Raw genomic sequence first — 24848 nt, 5'->3', positions numbered from 1 at the left:
TTTGTGTGAACTGCAGTCTTTGGATGTTTCATCTGCTGGGATCAACACTCTATTAGTCACCTGAGCATCAAAGGAGTGATGAATTCATTAAATATTTTTATGTTTTAGTATTGCTACTCTTATCAAAGTTAATGATCTGAGCATTTCTTCCACCAGTGCAGGAAAGGATGCAGCTGCTTAGTGTTGGACCGTTTTTCCTTTTCTTTCTGTTGTGTTTTGCTTCCATTTTATTATTTCTGTCAGTGCATTTCATCTTTTTGCACGGGTTTTTACAGATCTGAATCTTCAATGTCTAACACTCGCTGGCCTTTGTATGGGGTCACAGCACTACATATAAAGATGCATTAATCTACATCCAAGTTGCTATTTTCTTTAGAAGACCCAACAGTGGTGAGAATGTGAAGCCACAGCTTTTTATTCCAGAGTGTGATGTCTGTTAGTGAAAGAGGTGAAAGGAAATATCTCAGTGTGGGTGTCAGAGCAGAGGAAATAACGAAAGTATGAACCATCTGTCACCAGAATTCAAAGTAAACCAAATCTTTGCATGTTTCGTTTGGAGTGTTTGGATTTCACTGTAAAAATGAAGGCAACTTGACGTGAATGGAAAAGCAGTTAGAGGTGAAGGCTGAGCAGCAGTGGCATTAAACAGAAACAACGTGGTGGGAAAATCCTACAATTCTCAAATAGTGGGTTCGTTATAGAAACACAATCTTTTTAACAATATGTTATATGAACGCTCTCTGGCAGGAGGATTTGTGGTGTGTCATAATAGCGAGGGAAAAAAGAAAAAGAAAACAGTCTCTGCGCTTTAGTGTGCTCTTGCTTCATTCCATAAGCAGATTTCATTAACCTTGAATGGCAGCAGAGACAATAACAGCCTTTTCTCTGCCGCCTTATTTCATAACACAAACAAAAATAAAGACAACAGATTTGATTTAAAAGATACAATCCATGATTTATTACAGAAAAGAGTGATATCCAAATTATTTTATGTTACATTATTTTTATACATTTCAGTATGTTTTTACATGTAAACAGGAACGAAGTAAACAATGTTATTGATACACTTCATGTCACGACTGATAATCATCCTATACAGTTAAATCTATGGGCTGATGTCACTGTGCTTCCACGTCAAGTACATCATTGCTCAAGCACAATCCTATTAGGAGGCGTAGCATGGAACAGAAAGCTTAATCCCCCTCTAGACTGCTATGTTGTCAGAGATGTGCAAGGTCACGCCATTATTACTTATTATACAATACCCATATTGTGCTATTGCCAACGGTAGAAGGCATGAAAAACACCTTTCCACCACTGTGCAGCATTTGTATTAGTGAGGAGGTGAACAGATGAACATCCATCCGGACATGATTAGTAGCTGGGCAAGTCAGACATCCAAGGTCATACAATTATTCATTCATAAAATCCCCCCATCCCCTTAGGTTAAACACTTCAACTGCTAGGGGGTAAATGGAATCATAATTCCCAGTAGAGTGTCTAAACAGAAGAAGTCTAAGGATCGGACTCTCCTTGAAATTCCAGGACAGATTATATTAATCAGTGTGGAGTCCGAGCTTTTGTTTAGAAAATACTCTTTCAGTATAAAATCCCACCACATCAAGAGACGTATGTCTTATCCAGGAGCTCCAAAAATGATCAACACTGGAAAAGGGAGGTGATATGTTTAAGACGCTGTTAACAACTTTACAGAAGTTAGCTCTGCTCAGAGCAGGTGTTAAGTCATGCATACTCTACAGTACAAATGTACCAATACATTTACATCTGCATCTGTTCAAAATAAACGTAGCACTCGAGGATAACAACATGCATAGATTTTCAGTGTTCACATAGCAGGGAAGATATTCTGAAAACCTGGACTAGTTTTCTAAAAGTCAGAATAAGATTTAAAAGCAAATATCTCTCTCTTGTGAATGAAATAATGAGGCATTGGATTGACCTTAAAGCAACAACCTGCATTATGTGACTCCATAATCAAATGTACGACTTTTGATCTGCTCTAATACATGAACTGTGATTATGCCAAAAAAAAAAAACACATGCTTTTTTACTGTGCGTGAGCATTATAGTCATGCGAAAGCACTGCAGTGCAAAAATATATACCTAAAAAAGCAAGATAGGTTTGATTAAATCTTAGAAAATATGATAAAAAGTCGATCATCGGCAAACATTCAGAGGACACCTGAGAGATGTGGACAATACGTTTTCTATCTGAGGGTGAGAGCAGGTGAACTGGTAGCACAAAATAATAGTATAAAAACATTACATATGCTGTAAAATGTATGTACAAAAGCAGCAATGAAAGAGAACAAATCCAAATAATGTACAAGCCTTTGAAAATGAAGAATATGTTTTTCACTGTTGTGCAATGTATTCAGGATAGTAACATTCCCTTCAGATGTTAGGTTGCTGTAGCTTTCACCACTACTGTGCATAACATGGTTGCATTTACCATCATATGATCAATATGGCCTGAACTGAAGTGTTTGGGTCAATAAAGTCCCCATCGCCCGCCAAACACAAAACCGCTCCATTAGTACTGCTCACTCTACACACTCCAAAAGTCTCCATCTCTACATGAACAAAGAAGGAAAAGATTCTGACTCAGCCTCACACACTGATATATCGGTCATGTGGCCTATTTTCCTGAGTTCACTGGGCGAAAACCTGCTGCTCTAATCCATGACATCAGAACTGACCACCATAAAAAGGCAACGTCATGACTGCATTTAGCAAAACCCTATCTTCTCAGTTTCCCATCGACAAAAGGTCAGAAAGCAGCCGAAACTGTGTCTGACTGTGGGTTTAATAAAGACAGGAACAGAAGCACGTATATTATGGTTTGGGAGTGTAGAACAGTGGATGGATGTTCTTTGCAAAGTGAACATCCAAGCCACAGCTATTTCTAAGAGATCCAAGTTTCAACCACGGTTCAGGGCTTCCAACAGCAAATGAAAAACAGACTGTGAGGGCAGAGCGGAAGAGCAGATTTGTGGATCCTGCATGCGAGTGTATACATTGTTCATGACGGGAGTCGCGTTACAGCGCGTACCGTCGACGTTAGCTGAGACCCGAGTAGGTACTGTGGTGTGAGTCACATCCAAAACAAATCCTGACAGGAGAGTTCACACAGTTTTACGACAGATCGGACAACAGAACGAGGAGAGAGAATATTTCTTGCACTTCAAAAAAAGCACGTGCTGCACAATACAGGCACACGTGATGTTGTGGTGACACAATTGTGGCGCGCAATCATTTTTGTTACACTGTAGGCACAATCAAATTGCACTAAGTTCACATTTCTTCAACTCAGGACAGTCAAGCTCAGCAGTAGCACGGAGATTAACACACAGCTCACACTGAGTACAGACACATGTGAACCAGGCATCAAGACGGGGACTTTGTCTATCAAAAGGTACAAAACAGATTTACCATTCACTTTATATGACTTCTGAGAGGATTCCTTCTCAAATGTGCTGAATGGATGTGAACATCCTCCACAATGAGTGCTGTTGTTTTCATTTTAGTTTTTTCTTTGCAGATATTAATTGGCATGCTTCGTCAGCAATATACACTTACTTTGCGAGAACAGTGCCAGTTTTATTTGGTAGCCACATCACCAGAATCACTTTGCAACGAGAAAAGTGCCACAGTAGCTCTTTCACATGGACGTGGCTCTGCTGATGCTTACAGGAGAAAAAACACGGCCATGCTGCGAGCTGCACCGGACTACAGAGTCAAAGCAAAGTGCTAGCTGCCACACAGAGAGAGTGCAGGATGGGTGCCGAAAGTGAACAGTGGTGACCTGCAGCCCTTGATCTGCATAGTAAACATTACAATTGCAAAAGGTTTTCCCAGTGAAGCCATGACACAGCACAGAACTAAGGGCAACCAGCTGGGTGAAGCCAGGTGAGGGGGTGAGGGTGAGGCAGAGAGGGTCAGAGCCAAGAACCAGGACGTGGAACAGATGGCGAGGGAGCGGCCAGGGTCAGAGCTCGGCCCGAAGCCAGACAGGTTTGAGGGGGGAGGATCTGGTTACTCAAAAGGGTGTCTTTGGTGTACAGAATCAGCTGAGTGAAGCTGGACTCTAGAAGCTAGTATACGTAAGTAAGCAGACAGGGGAGGTGGTGCCTGTGAGCTGAGGGCTGTGCAGCAGGAAGTGGACACATGGAGGTAAAGCTAAGGCCACTCATGGTGATAACGTCGTCCGTTCTTCTTTCTCTCTTTCTGGAGATGTTCCAGCTCTGCTTCGTACATCATCTCCTGCATCAGGTACTTCTCCCTCCTCATGCGATCGCAGAGATCCTTCGGCATGTCCGGGATGAGGTACGCTATGAAGGACTTGATCCCAAACACCAGGTGCTGAGGGAAGCATTAATCATTTATGAGTTACTGTCCAGAGAACTCAAACGTCTTAGTTGCCAATATTTGCTGCATAATTCTCTGAGCTTGCACAGGTAAACATTAAAAGCACCAAAATATAGAACTTTATGTGCCCTATAATGTCTCATACGTTATATATTGTAAGCAAGGTTTTGTCTGTGCAGAAATCGACACAGAAACCAGTGATCTCAAGGGGAAAACTTGCAAGGGAAGAAGGAGAAAATTTATGTCTTTTAAGCAGGACCATGTAATTTGGTATTTTCATTCTGCCGGCTTTCAGTTGTAAAAACATTCCTTAGAAGCGGGATTTAATTAAAGCTCAAAACTCATCAAAACAGCATTGCGAGGCCTCCATTTACAGTAAAAACACATAAATAGATAAAAATTAAATAAAGCTGGTAAAAAATATTGAATCTCACTGTAACTGGATTTCTTTCCAGCTGCTTGCAAACACAAGCACAAAAAAGGAATGTAGACTGGCAACATACCTCAAAGACAATGATGAATGCCAGCCTGGCAGCCAGGACATGCCAGAACTGCAGGGTGAACTCGTACGGTACAGGGCTCCAGGGCGGCGCTCTGTAGTCTCTGTACCTGCAGTATCTGGACTGGCTGCCGTTCTTCAGGTCGCCCATATCAAACACAGACAAGCTGCTGTTCATGTAGCCTCGCAAACACCTGAGGGCGAAGGAGAGTTATCACACTGCAGCACACGCCGGATGTACTGAACACATGATTTTTAATGCTCACTCGTTCTGGTGGTGGTGTCCCTTGTCCATGCACGGGCCGTATTTGAAGGCGTAAACAAAGCGCGGGATGTAGTCTGAAGTTATGGCAATGACGAAGGCGTTGGTGATCACCGCCAGCACGCCGATGCCTTCAAGAATCCCATGCCAGATACCTGATGGGCAAAACAGAGGAAGGTAAACATTATTTAACCCTTTGATGCCTGAATTTATTTACAGTTAAACAAATGTTAAAAAAAAAAAAAAAGTATATTTTTGCTTTCCAGCTGATGTTAAAATAAGTGTAAATTGTTAATTTGTCTATTACACATAGAACAGATATATAATAATAACAGATATATAATAATTAAGTCCCACTCCGACCGGTCCTATGAGAAACCAGTGCTTGCAAAAGGTTCCGAGGTATTGAATATACACAAACTTGCATCTCGGCTACCGTCTGAATGAAAGTGGTATGATGCGAATTCGCGACAATGGGCGTCAATGGGTTAATACTTTAGTCAGTGTAAACTATAGTTTAGACCTACACACCTTTACTTATAGCCTGATTTTGGAACTTAACCTCCCAGTGCCTTTTATACGTTAAAGATCTGCATTAGCCAAAAAACTCTCCAACAACAGAAAAATATGACTCTTCTGATGTGCCCACTTTCCCTCAGTGTGCCTCATTTACTTCTCTTCCGTTAATAATTTACCAGAATGAGACTCAACAGCCTGCAGCAACGGAGCAAGGATGTAATGCTTTTCAAAATACTTGAACAGTGATTTAACTAAACATAATGTGTTACTCAAAATACAACATGCTTTTTGGCAGCATTGCAATAAAGTTAATTAAGGATACAAACAGTGGAGATTTTGTGCAGTTTGTCGGCATCTGATTTGTCTGTGAATGATCGGTAAAAATCAGCTTAAACCTACAAAGCACATTCTGTGCGACACATAATGTGTTTATTACAGCTAAGGGACAGAAATGTTTCCTCCTTTCATTACCATCAGAAGCAATTGTTCATATAGAATATGACAGCTGAAGTGTGACGCTTGTAATCATATGGGGGGGTGGGCTGATGGAGGAGGTGCAGCATATGGCAGTACAGATGGATAAGATATGGAAACGTGTTATCTCCATAGGGTGGACGATGTTTGGTTACCATGGCATTTTACTGTAAAAAGGGCTCTGATCCAAAAATAACAGACAGTGTGCGAGTTACACAGAGTGACATAAAGACCTATATCAGTGGCTCGGGCTGGCATGGGTCTCCTCCACTGAGTGACAAACTTGTAGGCGTCGAGACGAATCTCAATGATGTTGTTGAGCAGTGCAAGAAGAGGGGCCAACGGAAACGCTGCTACAAAGATGGTGGTGAAGCCAAACTGGAGAACTGCAAAGGAAAGAACCATTTAGTCCTCATCACTGGCACAGATGATAAGGATTGAATAATAGCAGTAATTTGCTTAGGAAATTGCCTTCAGACAAACGCCAGTGCAGTGTAATGTTTTACCCATTTCGAGGTATTCATCCACCAGGCCATGGGCGTTCATTGGCTGCAGATTCCAGTCTTTTTCCCACTGTGGAAGCTGGGTTTTATTCTCTACATTCTGTCCTCCACCACCTCCTTTCTTTATCTTCCTTCGAGACCACCAGTTCTGCAGCAAACTGGAAATGTAGGAAGTAGCTGACTGTCAACTCAAAGCAATTATTTCTGACAATGCAATGAGCACTGCAGGACCCCTTTTACTAAGCTGCACAGAAGCGGATTTGATGTGCTTCTGCAGGAGAAAATTCTTTTCATATGCTAATAAGCGAAAAGACAAAACCCTGATCAGACATTACATCCGGTCTGTAAATGACCAATCTCTGGAATTCTCAGCGTTCGTTTCTAATAGGCCATTAAGAAAGCCACATTGTTTTAATAAGGTATTTACTTACGGATAACCGAGCTCCATGAAGTTGTTCCAGATTTGTTTGAAGAACATGATGACTCCCATTTGCAGGCAAAGATCAATCAAACAGCCGCTTGGGTGACACTGAGGACAAACACATTTCATTTAAAAAAAATAAATAAATTAAAAAAATAACATTCATATTTCATGCCTGAAGATTCAAAGCTGAGAATGAACCCTAGGACACACTCAATCCCATTCCGTTTTTGATCATTACAATTGAAAATCCCAGTAATTATCGAAGAGATTAATGGTTCACAGAGTAATATACAGTCGGATCATTACAAAAATGAATGGCATGAAATTTCTAGATGTGTCCTAAAACAGAAGGTGCTAATCAGCCCAATCATTGCTGAAATAATCAGCTACTGACTTTAATGCCTAATTGCACTCACCTCCTCCAGTCTCCATCGATTGAACAGCTTATTATATTTTCCAGGCCTGCCAGCAAACCTGAGTGAATTGAGATTGGCAACATTAACTGTGAAATTCAATCAGATAAATACTAATAAACTCAGAGCAGAAAAAAAAAACACTTAACAGTGCCAATTATGTCCAATAAGTGTTTTGTAAGTGCTGAAACATGAGGTCCAAACATACAGGGAGGACGGGAAGGGAGGGAGTCTTGGCAGATGTTGTGACATGGGAGTTTGAAACAAAACATCTTTGCACGGTTTCTCATTAAATGCACTGTAAACAGGAGCGGTAAAGTTCATGGCAGCCGGCCTACCTTCCCAGAAAGAAAGCGATGTAAAATGTGGAGCTGTTCAGATTTACAAACTGGAACAGGAACATTTTCAGAGCAAAGCTGTTCTCCCACTCAGACTCTGTCCGTGGGTGCTCTAAAGGGGAGGTAGAAGGGATGAGAAGGGGGAGACGGAGGACAGATGAAATACTCAGCAACCATCTGGGAAGCAAGAGATAATGAGGGCATAAATGCATGTAACACTCACCTAAATTAGTCAGTAGATAGGCCACCTTTTCATACACCTGACAGGATGATAGTACTCATAAGTGTCAACAGGAAAAAGGTTAAACAGGATAATGATCATGAGAAAGAAAGGCAAATAGGAATCTCAGCAAAAACCAAGAAAGTCTTTCTGGCTCTGTTATACTTCCTGGAATAAAGTTCTAAACAAATGCTCCATGAAACATTGTTGGACAGAATATGTAAACGTGCCAGATGATGCTTGTCCAGAGACCCACCACATTGAGAGACATGATGATCATAAAGTTGATGCAGACTCCAGTGCCAGAGGTGGCAAACTGCCAGTTTTTCTTCACAAAATGCCAGTTGAAGGAAGCAAACTTCTCCATCGCAATAAGACGGAAAACCACTACTGCAAACACGGCTGTCAGAACGAGGGAAATCTAAGCAGAGATGATGTAGAGAGGGAGGCAGAGAAAAAAACAATGATAAATGAGTTTAAAAACCACCATGAGCTCTGTGCTTAGGAACAGATGAGCACCTCAGTTTAGGCTGATGAGGCTTTATTTCTATTGGAACTGAGCAGAAAAAAGGAAAATCAAATGACTACGAAAAAATGTATTATAAAGAAGAAGACGTTCACATCTAACTTATATGTAAACAAGAGAAATTAGGCCATCAGAAAGGTTTAATACTGTCTTTTCTATGCATGCATTCTTTGTCCAGCAGGGGGCGACGTTAAACCACAGCTAACACATCACGCTGCTCTAAAGGTGGCACACAAAACAAGGGTGAGCTCATCGAGACTGAATCCCAAAAGGGCAGATTATTCAAAGACCAAAGGGTTTACCATGAAGAATATTCCGGACACGGACACCATGAGCCGACTAAGTTTGTCTGAGAAGGGCTGGAAAGGCTCAGGCTTGCCAGATATGGGGTTAACCCTCTCCACCCTGGAGTACTTGGCTTCAAACTGAGGCCTCAGCTCCTCCTGAATAACAACAAATGTTACAATATGAGCAACTGAACTGCAGCTTTATCTGCCTAATGAATCAATCAATCTTCTTTTATTATCTTGTATGGCAGCATCAAATTTAGATGAAGGGATGTATGAACACACGTTAGCATCGTGAGGAAATCAAATGATACTGAATCTATTTTTAAGATATTGCTGATGTACCTCTTCCTCTTCCCAGTCAATGAGATCCCAGTCATAAGTCAGTTCCGCCCTTCTCCTCTTCCAGAACTCCAGGAATACTGTGGCTGAAGAGGGGATCATGAATCAATCATGTTATTGATCAGCTTTGAAATGTGCCGCTCTGTATGACTGATAATCATGTGACTGGGGAGGCGATGCAGAAGCAAACAGGTCAGATATTCTGAGTGAAACAGGCTGCAGTGACATTCATGGCCCAATATGACGACTGATTACAGCCATCAGCTCACACACTGCTTTGCTTTTGTAGGTGAAGTTAAGGGAAAGTGGCAACAGCGAAAGGCTTTACTTGTACGGAGTTCTCCCCTAAATCGTGCCTTTGTCAGGAGAGATCCATTTTCTGTGGAAAGACTTCAAAAGTAAAGCTTTCTTTGGGCACACTTCACTCTGGAGGCATTGTTTCTTTTCTGTTGGACTCTATTGTGACAGGAGCCGCACAAAACACCAGAAAATATGTTGTTTTTCTGTCAAGCCTTTCATATGTATCCTGGTTTGTTACAAATACATAACGGCAGAAAAAGGCTTTTATAATAGCTGCACGGCACGCACGCTCAGAAACTAGATTTATGGGGTTCAATATCTGTGGAAGGATTTGTCATCAAAGTCGGTGGGAAAAAAACAGTATAATCATGTACTGCATTGTTATTGACAGTACAGTGTAACTCTACACTACTGACTCACTCCTGACATCAGTTTTCATGACATGCAACATGTTTTGTGGGACTTTATAGGAGGACAGACTGTGAATAAATACTGACATGAGTATTCAATTAGTAAGGACGACATTTTTACACATAGGAAAATGCTGACAGCTGAAACTATTAGCCAGTTGCTCTAGTAAATCAGCAGATAAATGATCAACTATTTTAATAACCGAGTCCTTTCTCAAGATAAATTACTCAACATTAAATAGTCCCAGCCACTCAATTATGATAATTGTCTTTTTTTTGTTATATTTGACAGTAAGATGATTATTTAAACTGTAAAACAAGTGAATCCATGACATTATTTTGGGCTGTGATGAACATCACTATTTTCTGGCACTGTTTACATCACAGGCATTAATCAAGGAATTGAAATGCTGATTTATAAATGATGAAAATGATTGTTGCTTGGCTGCCTATGTGTTGTTTTGTGACTACATTTAAGGCCCAACAAATTGATGAAGATAGATTTGTGACGCACACAACAACTGTGGCCTTAAAAAGCACCAGAACTTGAGTCTCCAGTCAGAACAAGTTTGTCTGCTGTTGAAGATGTTGAAGTTTAATATAGCTTGACCCACTTTTGTTTAAAGCGAGAGAAAAGCAGCCTTTTCAGATGCCTACATTCAGTCCCTTGGGCGAACCAATTTTTCATGTCTATCTCACACACACACACACACACACACACACACACACACACTCACACACTAGACCTGGAGTGCACTCGCTCAGTGGTGCAGTACTGCTACTTTGGTCCACACTGCCAGAAGCTTTAATGCAGGATTCACAGCTACAGACCTCAGTCGGATGGTTGGCTGGACCTTCCTCGGCTCCTTAGCCTTCATTTAGCCCAAACACTGAACACAGAGTGCCAAGTGCTCCCTCTGGCACAGGTGATTATTTACCACGCTGGCAGATAGATGGATCTGGGCCAGATGCTGCACAGTAACGCTCAACCTCTACATTACAAAGATATTAGAGCAGTGGGAAATAGCTGCAATATACCAATATCAGGTTGCAGTTCTACAACCCCGTCAGGTCGAATGATAGCCCCCCTCTGGAGGAATGTTTAATTATCCGACTAATTACATCAGGAAGCACCGGAAGTATAAGTGCTGATGTTCAATCACAGAAATTTTACCATGATTTACTTTCTGGCAAACCCAGCACAGAGTGAAGAGTTTCTACTGTATTAAATTCCCAGTTGAAAAACTTAATGTGTTTGGAGGAGTTGAGTGGAGAGTGGATGCATGAATACTGACACACTATTGTATAAATAGATTTGAATTCCAGTAGGGTTTGAATTGAGCAGAGAACAAAGCTGAAACAACAAGCGATCATATCATCAGGAAAATGAACAAAAACAGCCTCTACCTACCCCAAATAGCCATGAAGATAGCAAAGAACACAGTGCCACCGTTGTCAAACAGATAGGTCACCTAGAAACACAAGCACAGGAAGGGCAGCTCTAAAAAAATACAACAGTATCATGCTCGCTTTACCGATGAAACAGAATTATGACTTTGAGTTACTGCCAATTTCAACATCCTCAGTTTTATCTAAACTATGTTGGGGGTCAAGAATTTACTTCTCATCTCTGAGTTCAGGCCCTCACAGGGGAGATTTCTTAAATAAGTAGTTACAATGTGTTATTTAATTACCAAGAGTTAGATAAGAAGATTGATTCCAGCTTCCCATCTGTGCAGTAATAATAAAACTACAGCTGTTGGTTGATCAGTATAACTTTGCATAAAGGCTAGAAGCAGGTGGGAACAGCTAGTGTGGGTCTGTCCACTGGCAATGAATCTGGCCAACAGCACCAAAGCTCAATAATGAACACACTGGATGTTGTTTATTTAATCTGTACTAAAAAGAAAGTAAAACAAAAAAATGAAAAGTTGTGATTATACCTATGTACAGAGCCAAGCTATATGTTTCCCCTGCTACAAGCTCCTGGTTGTAGCTTTATATTTAACAGATATGATGGTGTTGATCTTCTTATTAAACTCTTGGCAAGTAAGTAATTAAGTGCATTTCCAAAGATGTGCAACCGACCATTTAAAGACTTTTTTTAAAGTTATAGTTTTGGCCTTTTGGCCTTTATTTGATAGGTGCAGTGGAGACAGACAGGAAAGGAGGGAGAATAGTGGGGGGAAGACATGCAGCAAAGGGCCGTGAGTGGGAATCTAACCCAGGCCGCTGCATCGGGGACCAGCCCCTGTACACAGGTTGCCCGCTTAACCCGTTGAGCTATCCGGGCACCCCCATTTAAACATTTTTAAATACCGTATCTTCAATTAAAACTGAACTAAATTGGTTTTAATGGAGCTGATTTCTGTGATCATGACATACTTTAGTGACAACTTGACAGCTCTTTTTAATGAGTCTCTAACAAGATAGAAGAGGCTGAGAAACATACCATGACTGTAATTATAAGATGATTAATAAAACTGCACTGACCTTCGCGTAGACACAACTGTCACTCAGCCTCCACGGCTCACAGGTTTCCTCACACATGGGACACATGACGGTGGTATTATCCTCACAAATCTCTTTACTGATGACACAATGAATTAGAAAAAGACAGCAACAATCAGATAATTCTCATTTTCATTCTACATTAATAAAAAGGGGCATGTGCGCTCTCTTACATGGTAATTGTTGTGTGAACTGACCTGACTTGGCTTGAGTCCATAGTGAAGAGGCCATAGAGGAAGACAAAAACGCCAACCAGGGCTGCAGGAATTAACATGCCTGTGTACCAACCCAGCCACGCAAAGTAAAGACCGATTTTCTCACCAAAGTATCGCCTGGGAGAGAAACAAAGAGACAGAGTGGTGAAAATTTACCGCTGACTGTTAATTAAACCTGTTCACATTCTTTTAGAAGGCAGTTGTGGGTGTAGTTAGCACACTATGAGGTGGTCATAGAGGCTTAATGGATAGGGAGGCTGCTGGGTTGAAAGGTTGCACAGTATAATGCTGTGGTGGGAAACAAATCAATAGCTCTATCTTTTTCCTAAACCACAGCTGTCAGAGTTGCCCTTGAGCAACGCAATTACTTCACATGTGCTCTAAAAGAGAATAAAGCAGAGAGAGAGTTAACCAGTTTTCCCCCAGTATGTTTACATGCCCTGTAGCATGTCAGGTTTCTGAACAACAGGATAAGAGATTATGTACAGTGAAGATGTAACTTTTCATCACAGTATGTCATTTTCATTGATATCAGCCTATATTGTTATACAGTAAATTCAACTGGGAAAATTCAAGGATTTAGCAGCCAGACAGGAATGTCTCTTTTTCTCCTCAAAGTAAAGATACTTCATTAGATTGAGTCAGTTTTGCCATAAAGTGGTTGAGCTTATTTATTTGCAACACAGATAAGGATGGCTACCTTTGTGTCACCAGTTTGATAAAATCTCTTCTTGATAGACAAATTTTTCCCATGTTATTTGTCATCATATCAGTTAGATCTAAGCAGGATTTGATACATGCACAAACAGAAATGTTTAAATTCTAAATACAACTGAACATTTTTGGATATTATGCTGAGCTGCATAGTGGCTTGGTGGTTAGCACTTTCGCCTTACAGCTAGAAGATCCACAGTTCGTGTCCCAGCCTTCCTGGGATCTTTCTGCATGGAGTTTGCATGTTGTCCCTGTGCATGCATGGGTCTTCTCCAGCTTCCTCCCACGGTCCAAAAACATGCTCAGGTTCACTGGTAACTGTAAACTGTCCACAGGTGTGAATGTGAGTGTGATTGCTTGTCTCTATATGTAGCCCTGTGATGGACTGGCAACCTGTCCAGGGTGTCCCCTGCCTTCACCCTAAGTCAGCTGGGATAGATTCCAGCCCCCCATAACCCTAATGAGGATTAAGTGGTGTATAGATAATGGATGGATCGATATTATGCTAATTTGCTTTGTTGCTTTGACTTAAATGCGGAGACACTCCCACACCTGTGCTTTAAACATAAAGGTAAAGCTGTCGTGTGATTAATTTAGCTTAGCATAAAGTTTAGAAACAAGGGAAAAACCCAAACAAGGTTTTATCCAAAGTATTTATCAGCACCTCGAAAATCTACTAATTTACATGTTGTCTCGCATTTGTTCAGTTCATACAAAACTAAAAATGTTAAAATGAGAAGTTGTAGTTCAGAGAGAGTTATATAGTGTAACTCCTGCTCCTAAATTCAACTCTGTACTGTCTTTAGCACAGTTTCCACACATGGAAGAGACAAACTTAACAGACGGTGCTAAATAACAGAAGTACAAATGCAGTCTAATGTGGGCTCAGCCTCAGCTGTCATCAATCGGTTCAGAAATAGCACACACAGTGAGCTGCTGAGAAGTGCTAGACAAGAGTGTTCATCATCAGGAACCTGCAATCATGCAGTGAACGCAGCAAAATGAACAACTTGGTTTTTCTGTGTTCAAATGAAACTACTGAATAAGATCACAGAGAGGATCGGCATCACAACCAGGACACAAGAGCTTGTGTATAGCTCATGATGTTGTGTCATCTGCTTCAGAGCTGATTACCTGATGAGGTCCAGAGGCTGGTATTTGTACCAGATCCCCCAGCGGGCCCAGCGTTCATACAGAAGATGCCTGTGGTTCTGGGCTCCATGTGTCTTAATAGGATGTCTGCTCTTGTAGCCACCCTGATAAGACAAAAAAAACTGCCGCATTACAAGAAATATTTAATTTTTCTTCTTTCAATTCTCAGTGCTCAGCTTTTCAAGTGCAACTCTCTTTTGAAAATCGATATAAAAGGTCTTTGAATGCCTTTAAAAGTCCAGTATGAATAAAATATAGAATTGTTTTTACTCATTTATGACTCTCTGCTGATATGCAGCACAAAAAATAATATCAGCTCACCTCATGTGGAGGAAATGCCGCCTCATATGTGTTGTTCCCCAATAGCCGGTTAATTCCTACAGTGAAATAAAACAGGTCACATCAAATAACAGCTAGAACAGCACAAGGACACCACATTAAAAATTCAGCAGCAGTCATAACTGAGAGAGGCGACTGATGAGAGACTCATTGAGCCCACTCTTCCACAGTCACAACAGTTTACTATATTATGGAATTAGCAAGCTACATTAGGTGCTTCAGACATTCAGGTTAGGATTTCAAATAGCTGCAGGCACTTGAAAGTGACCTTTTCATTTTTGCAGGGCAATAATTTCTTCATGTTCACACAGTCATTGATGGAGGTTACAAAATCTTTAAACTGTGGTCACAATAAACCGACTGAACTGAGTGAAGGCTTTGTACGGTTTGAAAACCATTATTTCTACAGTGCAGTCATTTGCATTGTCATCCAATGACCGAAACTGTAGATAGTGAGAGCAGGAGCAGCAATGGATGGATTTGAAATGGATTTTCCACTCTTGTGGCTGAGCTGATTTTATTTGTTGGAAAGTAAAGTGGTCAACAGCATTAAAATATTAATGTGAAATCCGTTCCAGTCCTTCAGGGCCAAACTTTAATCAGCAAAGCATGTTGGCAGCAGACTCACAAGATAGTAGAGTGGGAGTGAATGGACAGTTTGGTCAATATAAAAAAAAAGAGAGAGAAAAAACAAAAAACACAGACCAGAAGGAGAGGAGGGATCAGCCAAAAGTTGGATGATACCATCAGCTCAGAGGCAGCTTATATTTTAATCATCCTCCAGCAAAACAACAAATGTAATTCCTCCCATTACCCTGCTATCACTCCTTAAGTCAAATTAACAGAAACAAACAAGTATATCTTTGTAACACATAGACTCTGTTCATTTTTTCTTAGTAAAACATGATCAGAAATATGTCCTTAAGATGGAAATATATACATTGTTAACTATGATGGCACTAATACTGATATAAATATTGTTTCATATGTGAGATATGAGGGGAGGAAGAAGCAAGCATGATGCTTTACCCATCTTTGATTTTCCATCTTCATATTTGGTGCGCTGCAGAACATGATGGACTATTCTGCTTCTGGTGGAATTGGAGAAGAACGTTTCCCTGTTGTTGATAGTGAAGCTGGGAGGAAATAACAACACACTCCTTTAGTTATTCATCATGCAACTGTGTATCGATATCATGCAGACAAAGCCCTTAATGAGAGCTGAGTCAATGATGAGGGAGGTTCATTAAAATACAATTTATGGTGGAAAGTTTGTGTTCTCTCCAGCATCATTATTTCCCAAAAAACGTACAATCTGACAAGCAAAGGAAAAGTGGAAATGATTCAGTGACAAATGAGTTCAGATGGCGCCTTTTATTCCAGAGAAGCTTTGAAAATGGTGGAAAAAAAACAGGAAGAAATAGAGGAGAAATATTTCACGGACATCTGCGGCTGAATTTCAATATCTTATTTATGATCATCTTTTCTTCATTATTCTGGTTTCGAAACGCAAAGCTATAAAATATACAAGATTGCTTAGTGCAGTTCATCTCCTCGTTTTGAATTCCATACAGGAGCTCGAGACATGAATGGAAGTGATGGATGGGAAGGAAACAACAAACTGGGAGCAGCATAAATATCACTAACATTACTGGTGCAGACACTGGCATTATGTCACACCGTGATCATGCTCATGAGTGTCTGTCATGGCTTGTTTTGAATGTGTAAACAGCCTCCTTACTGATGCATGCGTGCTCTGCTGAAGGGAGCTGTGTAGCAGTCGGTTTCCTCCAGGTCAGGCAAGGCCTCTTTGTCCAGCTTCATGGGATTTCTGGGAAGCCAGCTTTTTATCTGGCGACATCTCAGATGAAACCTGCTGCACAGGCGCAAAAGGATTAACAGCACAGATTAACATGACGATTGTTTTCTTTGATATGGAACAGTGGCTCCAAACCGTTTATTTCCCCTAACGCAACCCTGACAACGAAGCACCGCTGCTGAAAACACTTTTACACACAAGCTCACGCATTGCAGGCATCACTCTGCTATTATTATTTGTCATTTTCACATTCATGACTCATGAGCCTGGGAGTCACTGATCCAAGATAACAGCTTGCTAAATCCCATTCACAGGATAATTGGTCTTTATGGTCATGATTTATGAACCAGAAGTCTGAATGCATACATTGACTTCCTAAACTGTATCAGAAACATGATTAAACAGCAGTTCTGTGAGGCTGCACTGAGGCCCAAGAGATCTGAGTTAAATGCTAACAGCATTGATGCTAACACACTGATGTTGAGCAGGTATACTGTTCACCATGTTTACCATCTTAATTTATTGTGACAGTGTCCTAACATTTGTTAATCTGTGCTAAAAATAAAATACAGCTGAGATCCATGTGAATGTCGTTAATCTGCAGTTATTCAGTCATAAAACAAACTACTAGACAAATTTCAGCTTTGACTTGATGATGACATAACATGACAAATTTATTTTAAATCTGATAGTTCTTAAGATATTCCCATTAAAAATCTCGATAGCATTATTAGCTTGTTTTGGGAAATACAATTTCATGCTAACATCTTCCACTTGTCTTGAATTATGTTTCTATCCAGCAGGCTGTAGACTGAAACTTAAGTTTTAGGTAATATGTTTACAAAGCTGAATTAACTAGGGATTAACTGATATGTTTTTTGTTGTTGTTTTTAGGTAATATGTAAAATAGAAATAGGAAAATATAAATAGGAATGATTAACATAAACACTCTCCCCTCGACTGAGATTGATCCCGCATTGGGATTGGTTTGTCTCCTGCAGTAATGTCGGCTGTTCTTCTCTATTTTCTTCATTTTTCACTGTTTTATCACTTCTATTGCAAAACCAACACCTGTATCCTAAAGCATTTTTTAAAAAATCTGATACTATTTCAGGGTATTTGTTGCTGTCTTTTAACTTAGTCGCTAGCTTTTAGCATAGCTGCTGTGCCCCTTTGAAAGATGCTAATTTTCTGGTTTGTGGCAAAATGTTGTGCTTCTTGTTAAGTTTTGTAGTCCCTGCTTGAGAGATATTTCTATGACCACAGAGCTGAATCAGACCTGAAGTAGTGTATTTAATTCTACAATAATCGGTGAATAAAAATATCAATACCGATAATCGGAAAAATGGAAAATATCTGCCGCGATAATCAGCCAGGCTGATAATGGGTCTATCCCTAGAACTAACTCAATTAAATCATGGAAAGTATTCCATGTGGACAAATGCATTTCTTTTGGCATTAAGCAATTCCATATTGACTTACTTAAATTGGACCAACATCATTTCCCACTATAATTTTACTTTAATAAAATTAGTTAGAGCAACCCATCTAAAAAAGTTTGGAACTAACTCTTGGAAATAGGTTGACTTAACATAATGTTCAAAAGAAGCTATTTAAACATGTGGAAATATTTTTGCATGATTTATTTTGCATAGTTTAAAGAGGTATTGTTTTAACTGTAAAATTTAGAGGAGTACTAAAGTCATTAAAAAAACACTGCCTGTAAACCATGAAAGTCTTTGCTCCATTTTCACCACTTCAGATTTTAATGGTAAGGACTCCTCCAGTTTTTCATCTTGTTAACACAAACATATGGTATTTTTTATATTCTAAAAACTGAAAAACTCAAAATTCAGGTTCAGACTTCGAGGGTTTCATATGTAACAAACCTAAGGAACCAATCAAATCAACTGCTAGTGTCATTGTTCTTCTTCAGAATAGGTTTCCAGTTCTCATATGTGTGGCCTAATTACTCAAATAGTTCAGGTTGCCATTGTTTAGCATGAAGTATTTTACTGAGTTTGAGCAGAGTTGTAGGTGAGCTGGTGTCCTTGAGCTGCAGAAGCAGCACAGGGGTATGCAAATGGAGACTCTACATTCAGGCAGACTAAAGGAGGAAGAGGTGTAGAGCTCCATCTAAGAGACTTGCATAATGAAGGGATAATTTTTACGAAAAAAGCCTAAATATGTAATTTTGATGAACACATATGAGTCTTGGGGGTTATTTCACAGTAACATCTACGTCCTACTAGTCATCTAGTAAAGTGTAAAATGTTGGTGGATCACCATTGCCATTAAGATTAGTCTCTTGAAAACCATAATTGTAAAACGTGTGCAACACTCCATGGCAATTTATCCATCAAATGAGATATTACAGTTGAAACAGTGCGTAGTACTGCAGGAACAGTCCAAGGTGTAAAGATGGAGAGTGTTGTATGCTGCACCGATTGTGAAGATCCCTGAGGCAAATTTATGATATTGGAAAAAAATTAACTCAATTTGGACACCAGTGTCAGTAGAATTCCTCCTGAAGGGACCATGAATCTTTGTATAAAATGACCTGGCACTCCATCCAATAGTTGTTGATCTATTTCAGTCTGGATGAGTGTTTGATTAACAGAAGTCGACAGACAGACACTGATTCTCCGAGACTATCTGCTCTGATATGGATTGAATAAATACAAATGGGCTTTCTGAGGGCAAAACACGTTGTTGCCAGAGAAAACCTGATGAATGTTGTTATGAAGGCTGCAGATACTATACGGAAGGTAATGATATCAAACCAGCAAGCTGTCACCATCTTTACATGGTCCATTTGTTCAGCTTTACAGGGATGTGAGTTAGAGACGAACCATTAGTAAACACATAAAGCCTATTTACTGCTCAACTAGATTTTTCTTTTAAGAACAACGGCTTAGTGAAAGACTGCAGGAGCTCCGAGGACAATATAATGGTTCTCATTCTTCACAATGACTAAGATCACTGTCATGCAAGATTTAAAAGTCCTTTGAAGTGCTTTGTTCTCAGTTGGACAGGTGGGCAAGTGTTTCTTGTCTGTCTGCGTCATTTTGTCTGCTCTGTGTGTGTCATTGAAGCATGACCATTAATGTGTACATGTTATGCAAAAACAATTTTTGACAATTATCCACACCGCCAACTCCTTCAAGTCTGAGAGATTCTGTTGACTAGGGTATGAGATCCATCCATATTTATAGATACAGTCTATCAATCTGCATGGTGAAGCACAATAAAACACTAAAATGAGGACTTTTACTGCAGTTAACTCGTCAAGTCTGGTTATCTCGGCTCAATAAACTCTGTTCAGAACAGTCAAAGGACAGAAGTAACATGAGTCACACCATTTTTGCAGTTTAAAGGATAAAAGCCAGCAGTTCTTCACGATCAGTAATGTCACACCTCAGTAACTGTTGCCTATTCAGAGCTTAACAGGCTCACTCAAAGCCCACATACTAACTTCTGCTATCTTTGCTGTAGTTAAAACATCATTTCAGTTACATCCCATCAATGGAGTTAATCACAGAGAGCAGAAATTCATTAACTCAGGGTTATAAAGGCCCTGAAAATATCACTTTTGAGTTTTATGCTTTTTATAACATTAAGAATTTATGAAAAAATTAAACAGTGCTCAACGCTGAAGTTGTCACATTTGGTCTCCAATGTCGCTACATCCTCATTGCTACATGAAGTATGTGACCTTTTTGCTGCTCCCCACTTTAAACCCAGAGTTCTAAGATCTTCTGACTTTGTTATAGAGAAATTAGGTTCCTACAGGACTAAACTGGAACAGCAAATACATTTTAGAGGAACTGTAATTGCAACCAGAATATGTTTTCCTGTCAATGTCAATTCATGGCTGAACAGACAATCTTTACAGACATTTGTTGAAAACCACAATCTTTTGCTAACCTTAACCAAAATGCTTCTGTTGCCTAAAAGTAACCACTAATGGGATGCTGAATGCAAACCCAGTCTCTGGTGAGAGAGTCATGCACTTTGTAGACCCAATGTCTCCTCCCAGCCACATTCTGATGACTTACTTAAGTAGGTAATTAGTGTACACTAACTGTTCTGTTTTGGTTGTTCTAAAAAAAATGTGTTGCCTAATAATGTGTTGTTTTTGAACATAATTCAGCCAGCGATGTAACTTAGTGTAATTTGGAAAACAATTTAGTTGTAGAGGAATGTAACTGCCACAAAACCCACTTATACACTTACACACTTACTTAAATCTTGAATGCACAAAAAGTTTTTTAAATTTTTAAAGCAAAACAGAGTTTGGGAGATGTTTGAGCTCCGACAACAAAAGATTCTGCTATATACATTTCTTTCACCGGCATGTTCTTGGACTGTTTCCATACATATTCCATTGCGATAAAGAGATGTAAATCTGGAGCACTGCACAGAGCATGAACAACAGTTGAACATCACACCAGAGTGTGAGTACATCTCTCTAAAAATAGTATGCAAATAAGCCTGTGCAGCTCCATTTATTTTTACTGAAAAGAATTTAATAGAAAAGCACAGTCAAAAGTAGGTGAGCTACTATATTGTACTCTTAACAATGGGCTTGATGTAGTGGATGGAAGCTGTGCTTTTTACTGAAAAGGTCTGAACATTTGGTTTGATAAACAACAATGCTGAAAACTCTGGTAAAATTAGTCCAGCAATTAATCACAGGTTTTTCTTGTAATTACTTTCAAAAAACTTCTTTGGTTGACTTTCCAATTTTAAAAAAATCTAATCACAGGCTTTGTAAATGCTGTGTATTTATATGCTATCTGTGGATAGAAGCTTCATTAATTCTGGGCTAATTAATTTAGACTGTGCGGGTTACAAAGGACAATGATGGGTTGACTCAAACTCCCTCAGTCTCTGCTCCTCACAGGGGTGACTGATGACTTCAATCTTGAAACACAACCCACAGCTCACATTACCACCAAATTCTCTAGTTCAGATGCTCACAAATTTCATTAGAGACACTGAAACTTCAAGCTTCAACTGTAAGAGAAACAATCCACAACCCGTAATCTGCTTACCTGCCCAATGTTTTGCTCTTCCAGTCTGTAAAGTAGCATTTTTTTCTTCAATAAAAACAGAGAAAAGACATGTTAGAGAGACAGGAGGAAAACGGCAATCATATTTGCCAGAATTAAGGGTTTAGTGATTTTCTACATCTTTAGTTACCTGAAGGGCATCCGGATGTTCATCTGCTCTGCATATTTGCAAAGTGTGTCCCAGGGAGCGTGGACCTTCACAAACATGATGTCGTTGTTCGTCAAAGAGGGCTGACAAGTAAAAAGGAACACAGTAGTTTAACAGCTACGAAGTTGACAAATCAAGCAAATAAAAAGCCTCCTAATACCAAACCAAACATTTTACCTCTTTCTCCAGCATCAGGCCCTCAGCTCGTAAATTCTTCTCAAACGTGCACCTTTTTTCCACCTGTGGACTGGACTTCTTATAAACCAGGATGTAGTCGATACGCTTTTTCCCATCTCGGAAAAAGAGCCCGGACGAATCAGCTGGATTCTTCCCCTGTAGCAGCAAAGTTTCATCTCAGAATTTAAATGAAGTGGAGCTAAACACAGGACTGCTAATGCTTGAAGTGCAAAAATAGCTTCAGTTGAACATCATCAGAGGTTTGCAAAATTTGTGACAATTAATGTGAGTTACTGAGAGTGCGGTACCTGAAGTGAATCTGTGCGGGCCTCTAATTTAGCACGGGTGACAGGCTTTTGTAGCAGAAACGACTCGTCTGCCCTTGTTTCACACGTACTCACTTCCGTCTCCTCCACGTAGTGATCCTTGCCATCCTCTGCTGCACACAGACACAACTCCATCAATCAGGTTGTTACTGAACTGGTGAGAAACCACTTAAAGTATTCTGCATCAAGTCTTTGTTGTTGCTCAAATCAATATTTTCCTTAATCTGAGTGCCAACACTGAAATTAGATCCAAGCTGTTTAAGAATTAAAGTTATTTAAGCGTGGGAGCCAGCTTGAGAGCGACACCTTGATGCAATTTCATAGATCCATGTGTTGATGTTGAAAGAACGCCAATCGTGTTTCCTTGCTGTATCTTAATTCATCCTCCTAATGTGCACAAACAAAATAAAGCTTTGCTAAGCCCACACTGCGACGCAAGGCAAACAGGACATGCTGTACCAACAACTCATTTTCTAACTCTTCCAGAAACTGTGTGTTGTGAAACCTTATCAGATTTTCCTTTTAGCCAAAAACGAGATTAAATGTGTTTAGCTGACTAACAATAATTCTTTTGCAGCACAACATGTGGGAGCTTTTCCATTTGCAGTGTTCAGTATATGGAATTTATTGCTTTTATGGGAGGGAAAATGAGATTTACTGTGCCATCTATCAGGCTGAAACAAGCCTTTTAGACACGATCTACAATCTCATAACACATTCACTCTATCTGCATGTCATAGGAGACTTAGCACTTTGCAGTACAGCAAAAATTATATTTATTCCAACACGTGTGACAGCTTCACTCATTTCTCCAATCAAATGTGTCTACGTCACTAACACATCAGCTTGGTGTAGCTACAGTCAGAACTGTTGAAAACCAAGTGTTTGAAATCCAGATTATGCTGTAGATGAAGGGAAGCAATGCTGCTATAGCGGCTGTAGTTGGGTTTCTATTGCTGATCTAAACTTGCAGCTGCTGCTCCCTGTAGTTTTCATCAGTCTCAGTGGGGTGACCAGGAAGAGGCAGAACTGCAGCTCATGGAACTGATAGATTTTCTTTAGCATGTGATTAAGCTGAACAGATTTCATTTACACCTGCTGAGATCTGATCACAGCCTGACAGCCTCCAAATGCTTACACCTTGCATCGATGCGTGTAATGCAAAAACAGAGTGCACGTTAACGTGAGGCGCAAATTAGGCTATTGAGGGATGTATCTCATACCCTCGACAGACGATCCAAAACAACAAAATTAACAGCACTGAACTATTTCATCCAATGAGCACAACACACACATCTAGTTCAGAAAGTCTAGAATGATGTGGGGAACTGATTCCAGTGATATCTCTACTCTACAGACATCAGTGTGAATTTCCTCCACACTGAAAGTCAATATAGTCCATTTTTATTTGAAGATAAAAGTGTCAGCTGTGCTGAAAAATGACTCAGAGGTCTGGGCAACATGTGGTGCTGAAAAGAATCCAAAAAGAGACTGGACACCAGATCACACTGTGTTTTCACACAAAACAGAAAGGAAGGAAGAAATAAAAATCTGAATTAATGCAACAAGGTTAGATATAAAAATATGTGTAGCTGATCAAGAGGCTTCTAAAGTGTACAGTAAGTCAGGTGAGTTATTTTTCCTATTGTACCTGTGGAGGAAATATCTGTATGGTTATTATGAAATTAGAGAAAAGAGAGTAAAGATAGAGTTAACTCCCTTTACTTCTTTGACTAACATTAAGTATGTGGAAGCTGTATTAATTTTTAATATCATGTTTTTAAAGCATCTTTCACATAAATACTGTTACGTGCAGTTGCTATCTCTGCTGTAAGGTGCAATAAAGTCCCTACAATATATTGATTTTGGGTACTCCTGCAGCATTTCATCTAGTTTGACAACCACTGAACACATCTGTCAGTGTTTGCAGGTGGGAAACTGTTGAAGGATCAGGGCTTTGTCTATCTACCACTGCTGGCTGTTCTGTCTACACTCTCTCCATATATCTGCACCCTCCACGGGCCAAAAAAAAAAAAATCAGACCCGCTCCTCAGACGTCTATTCTCAGCACAGCGTCAAAGAGGCACTTTTCACCAAAATAGAAACAGCTTGTGGCGCCTCATCTGCATGAATTCTACACGTATTCCCTCTTTTGAACAGTGCACTCAGCACTGAAATACCAGCAGGTCAGATAAAGGGTATTTCAAGGTCAGGAAAATATCAATATGTTGAAATCTTACAACAAAAAGAGAACTTTCAATGTAAACGACCTCTGAATATTCCTGAAGATGCTATAATAAGGCTGAATAATTTGCCTCTCTGACAGGCGTCTCCATGTTAACAGTCCACACAATGATGTATTGTTTTCATTTCAGTACTTTCCCACACTACCTCACTGCCTCTGAAAGTGCACCAGACAGCTGTGACTTTACTCAGTGTTTGATAAATTCCCTGCCGCGATAACAC

General features: G+C 39.9%; 1 protein-coding gene across 4 annotated transcripts in view; it reads right to left on the bottom strand.

Annotated features, from left to right (window-relative positions):
* Positions 1-929: 929 nt before the first annotated feature.
* The window catches only part of ano3 (anoctamin 3), a 44186-nt gene continuing 20267 nt past the window's right edge, over positions 930-24848 (bottom strand). For 2 of the 4 annotated variants that reach the window (XM_035949350.2, XM_023272817.3), the window contains 23 exons: positions 22365-22495; positions 22057-22212; positions 21862-21962; positions 21714-21758; positions 16579-16713; positions 15867-15973; positions 14820-14875; positions 14481-14602; positions 12615-12749; positions 12400-12496; positions 11318-11378; positions 9200-9282; positions 8870-9010; positions 8298-8462; positions 8045-8081; positions 7822-7933; positions 7487-7544; positions 7078-7175; positions 6650-6804; positions 6377-6529; positions 5155-5305; positions 4893-5082; positions 930-4383 (listed from right to left, as the gene is read on the bottom strand). In XM_035949350.2, coding sequence (XP_035805243.2) covers positions 4201-4383; positions 4893-5082; positions 5155-5305; positions 6377-6529; positions 6650-6804; positions 7078-7175; positions 7487-7544; positions 7822-7933; positions 8045-8081; positions 8298-8462; positions 8870-9010; positions 9200-9282; positions 11318-11378; positions 12400-12496; positions 12615-12749; positions 14481-14602; positions 14820-14875; positions 15867-15973; positions 16579-16713; positions 21714-21758; positions 21862-21962; positions 22057-22212; positions 22365-22495 — 2672 coding nt within the window. In that variant the 3' untranslated portion in view covers positions 930-4200. The remainder of the gene's footprint in view (positions 4384-4892; positions 5083-5154; positions 5306-6376; positions 6530-6649; positions 6805-7077; positions 7176-7486; positions 7545-7821; positions 7934-8044; positions 8082-8297; positions 8463-8869; positions 9011-9199; positions 9283-11317; positions 11379-12399; positions 12497-12614; positions 12750-14480; positions 14603-14819; positions 14876-15866; positions 15974-16578; positions 16714-21713; positions 21759-21861; positions 21963-22056; positions 22213-22364; positions 22496-24848) is intronic. The other 2 variants (XM_035949351.2, XM_035949352.2) reach the window with 2 other exon arrangements.

The sequence above is a fragment of the Amphiprion ocellaris genome, chromosome 3, assembly GCF_022539595.1.
Source record: "Amphiprion ocellaris isolate individual 3 ecotype Okinawa chromosome 3, ASM2253959v1, whole genome shotgun sequence".
Lineage (NCBI taxonomy): Eukaryota > Metazoa > Chordata > Actinopteri > Pomacentridae > Amphiprion > Amphiprion ocellaris.
This window is presented reverse-complemented; position numbering and strand designations above follow the sequence as displayed.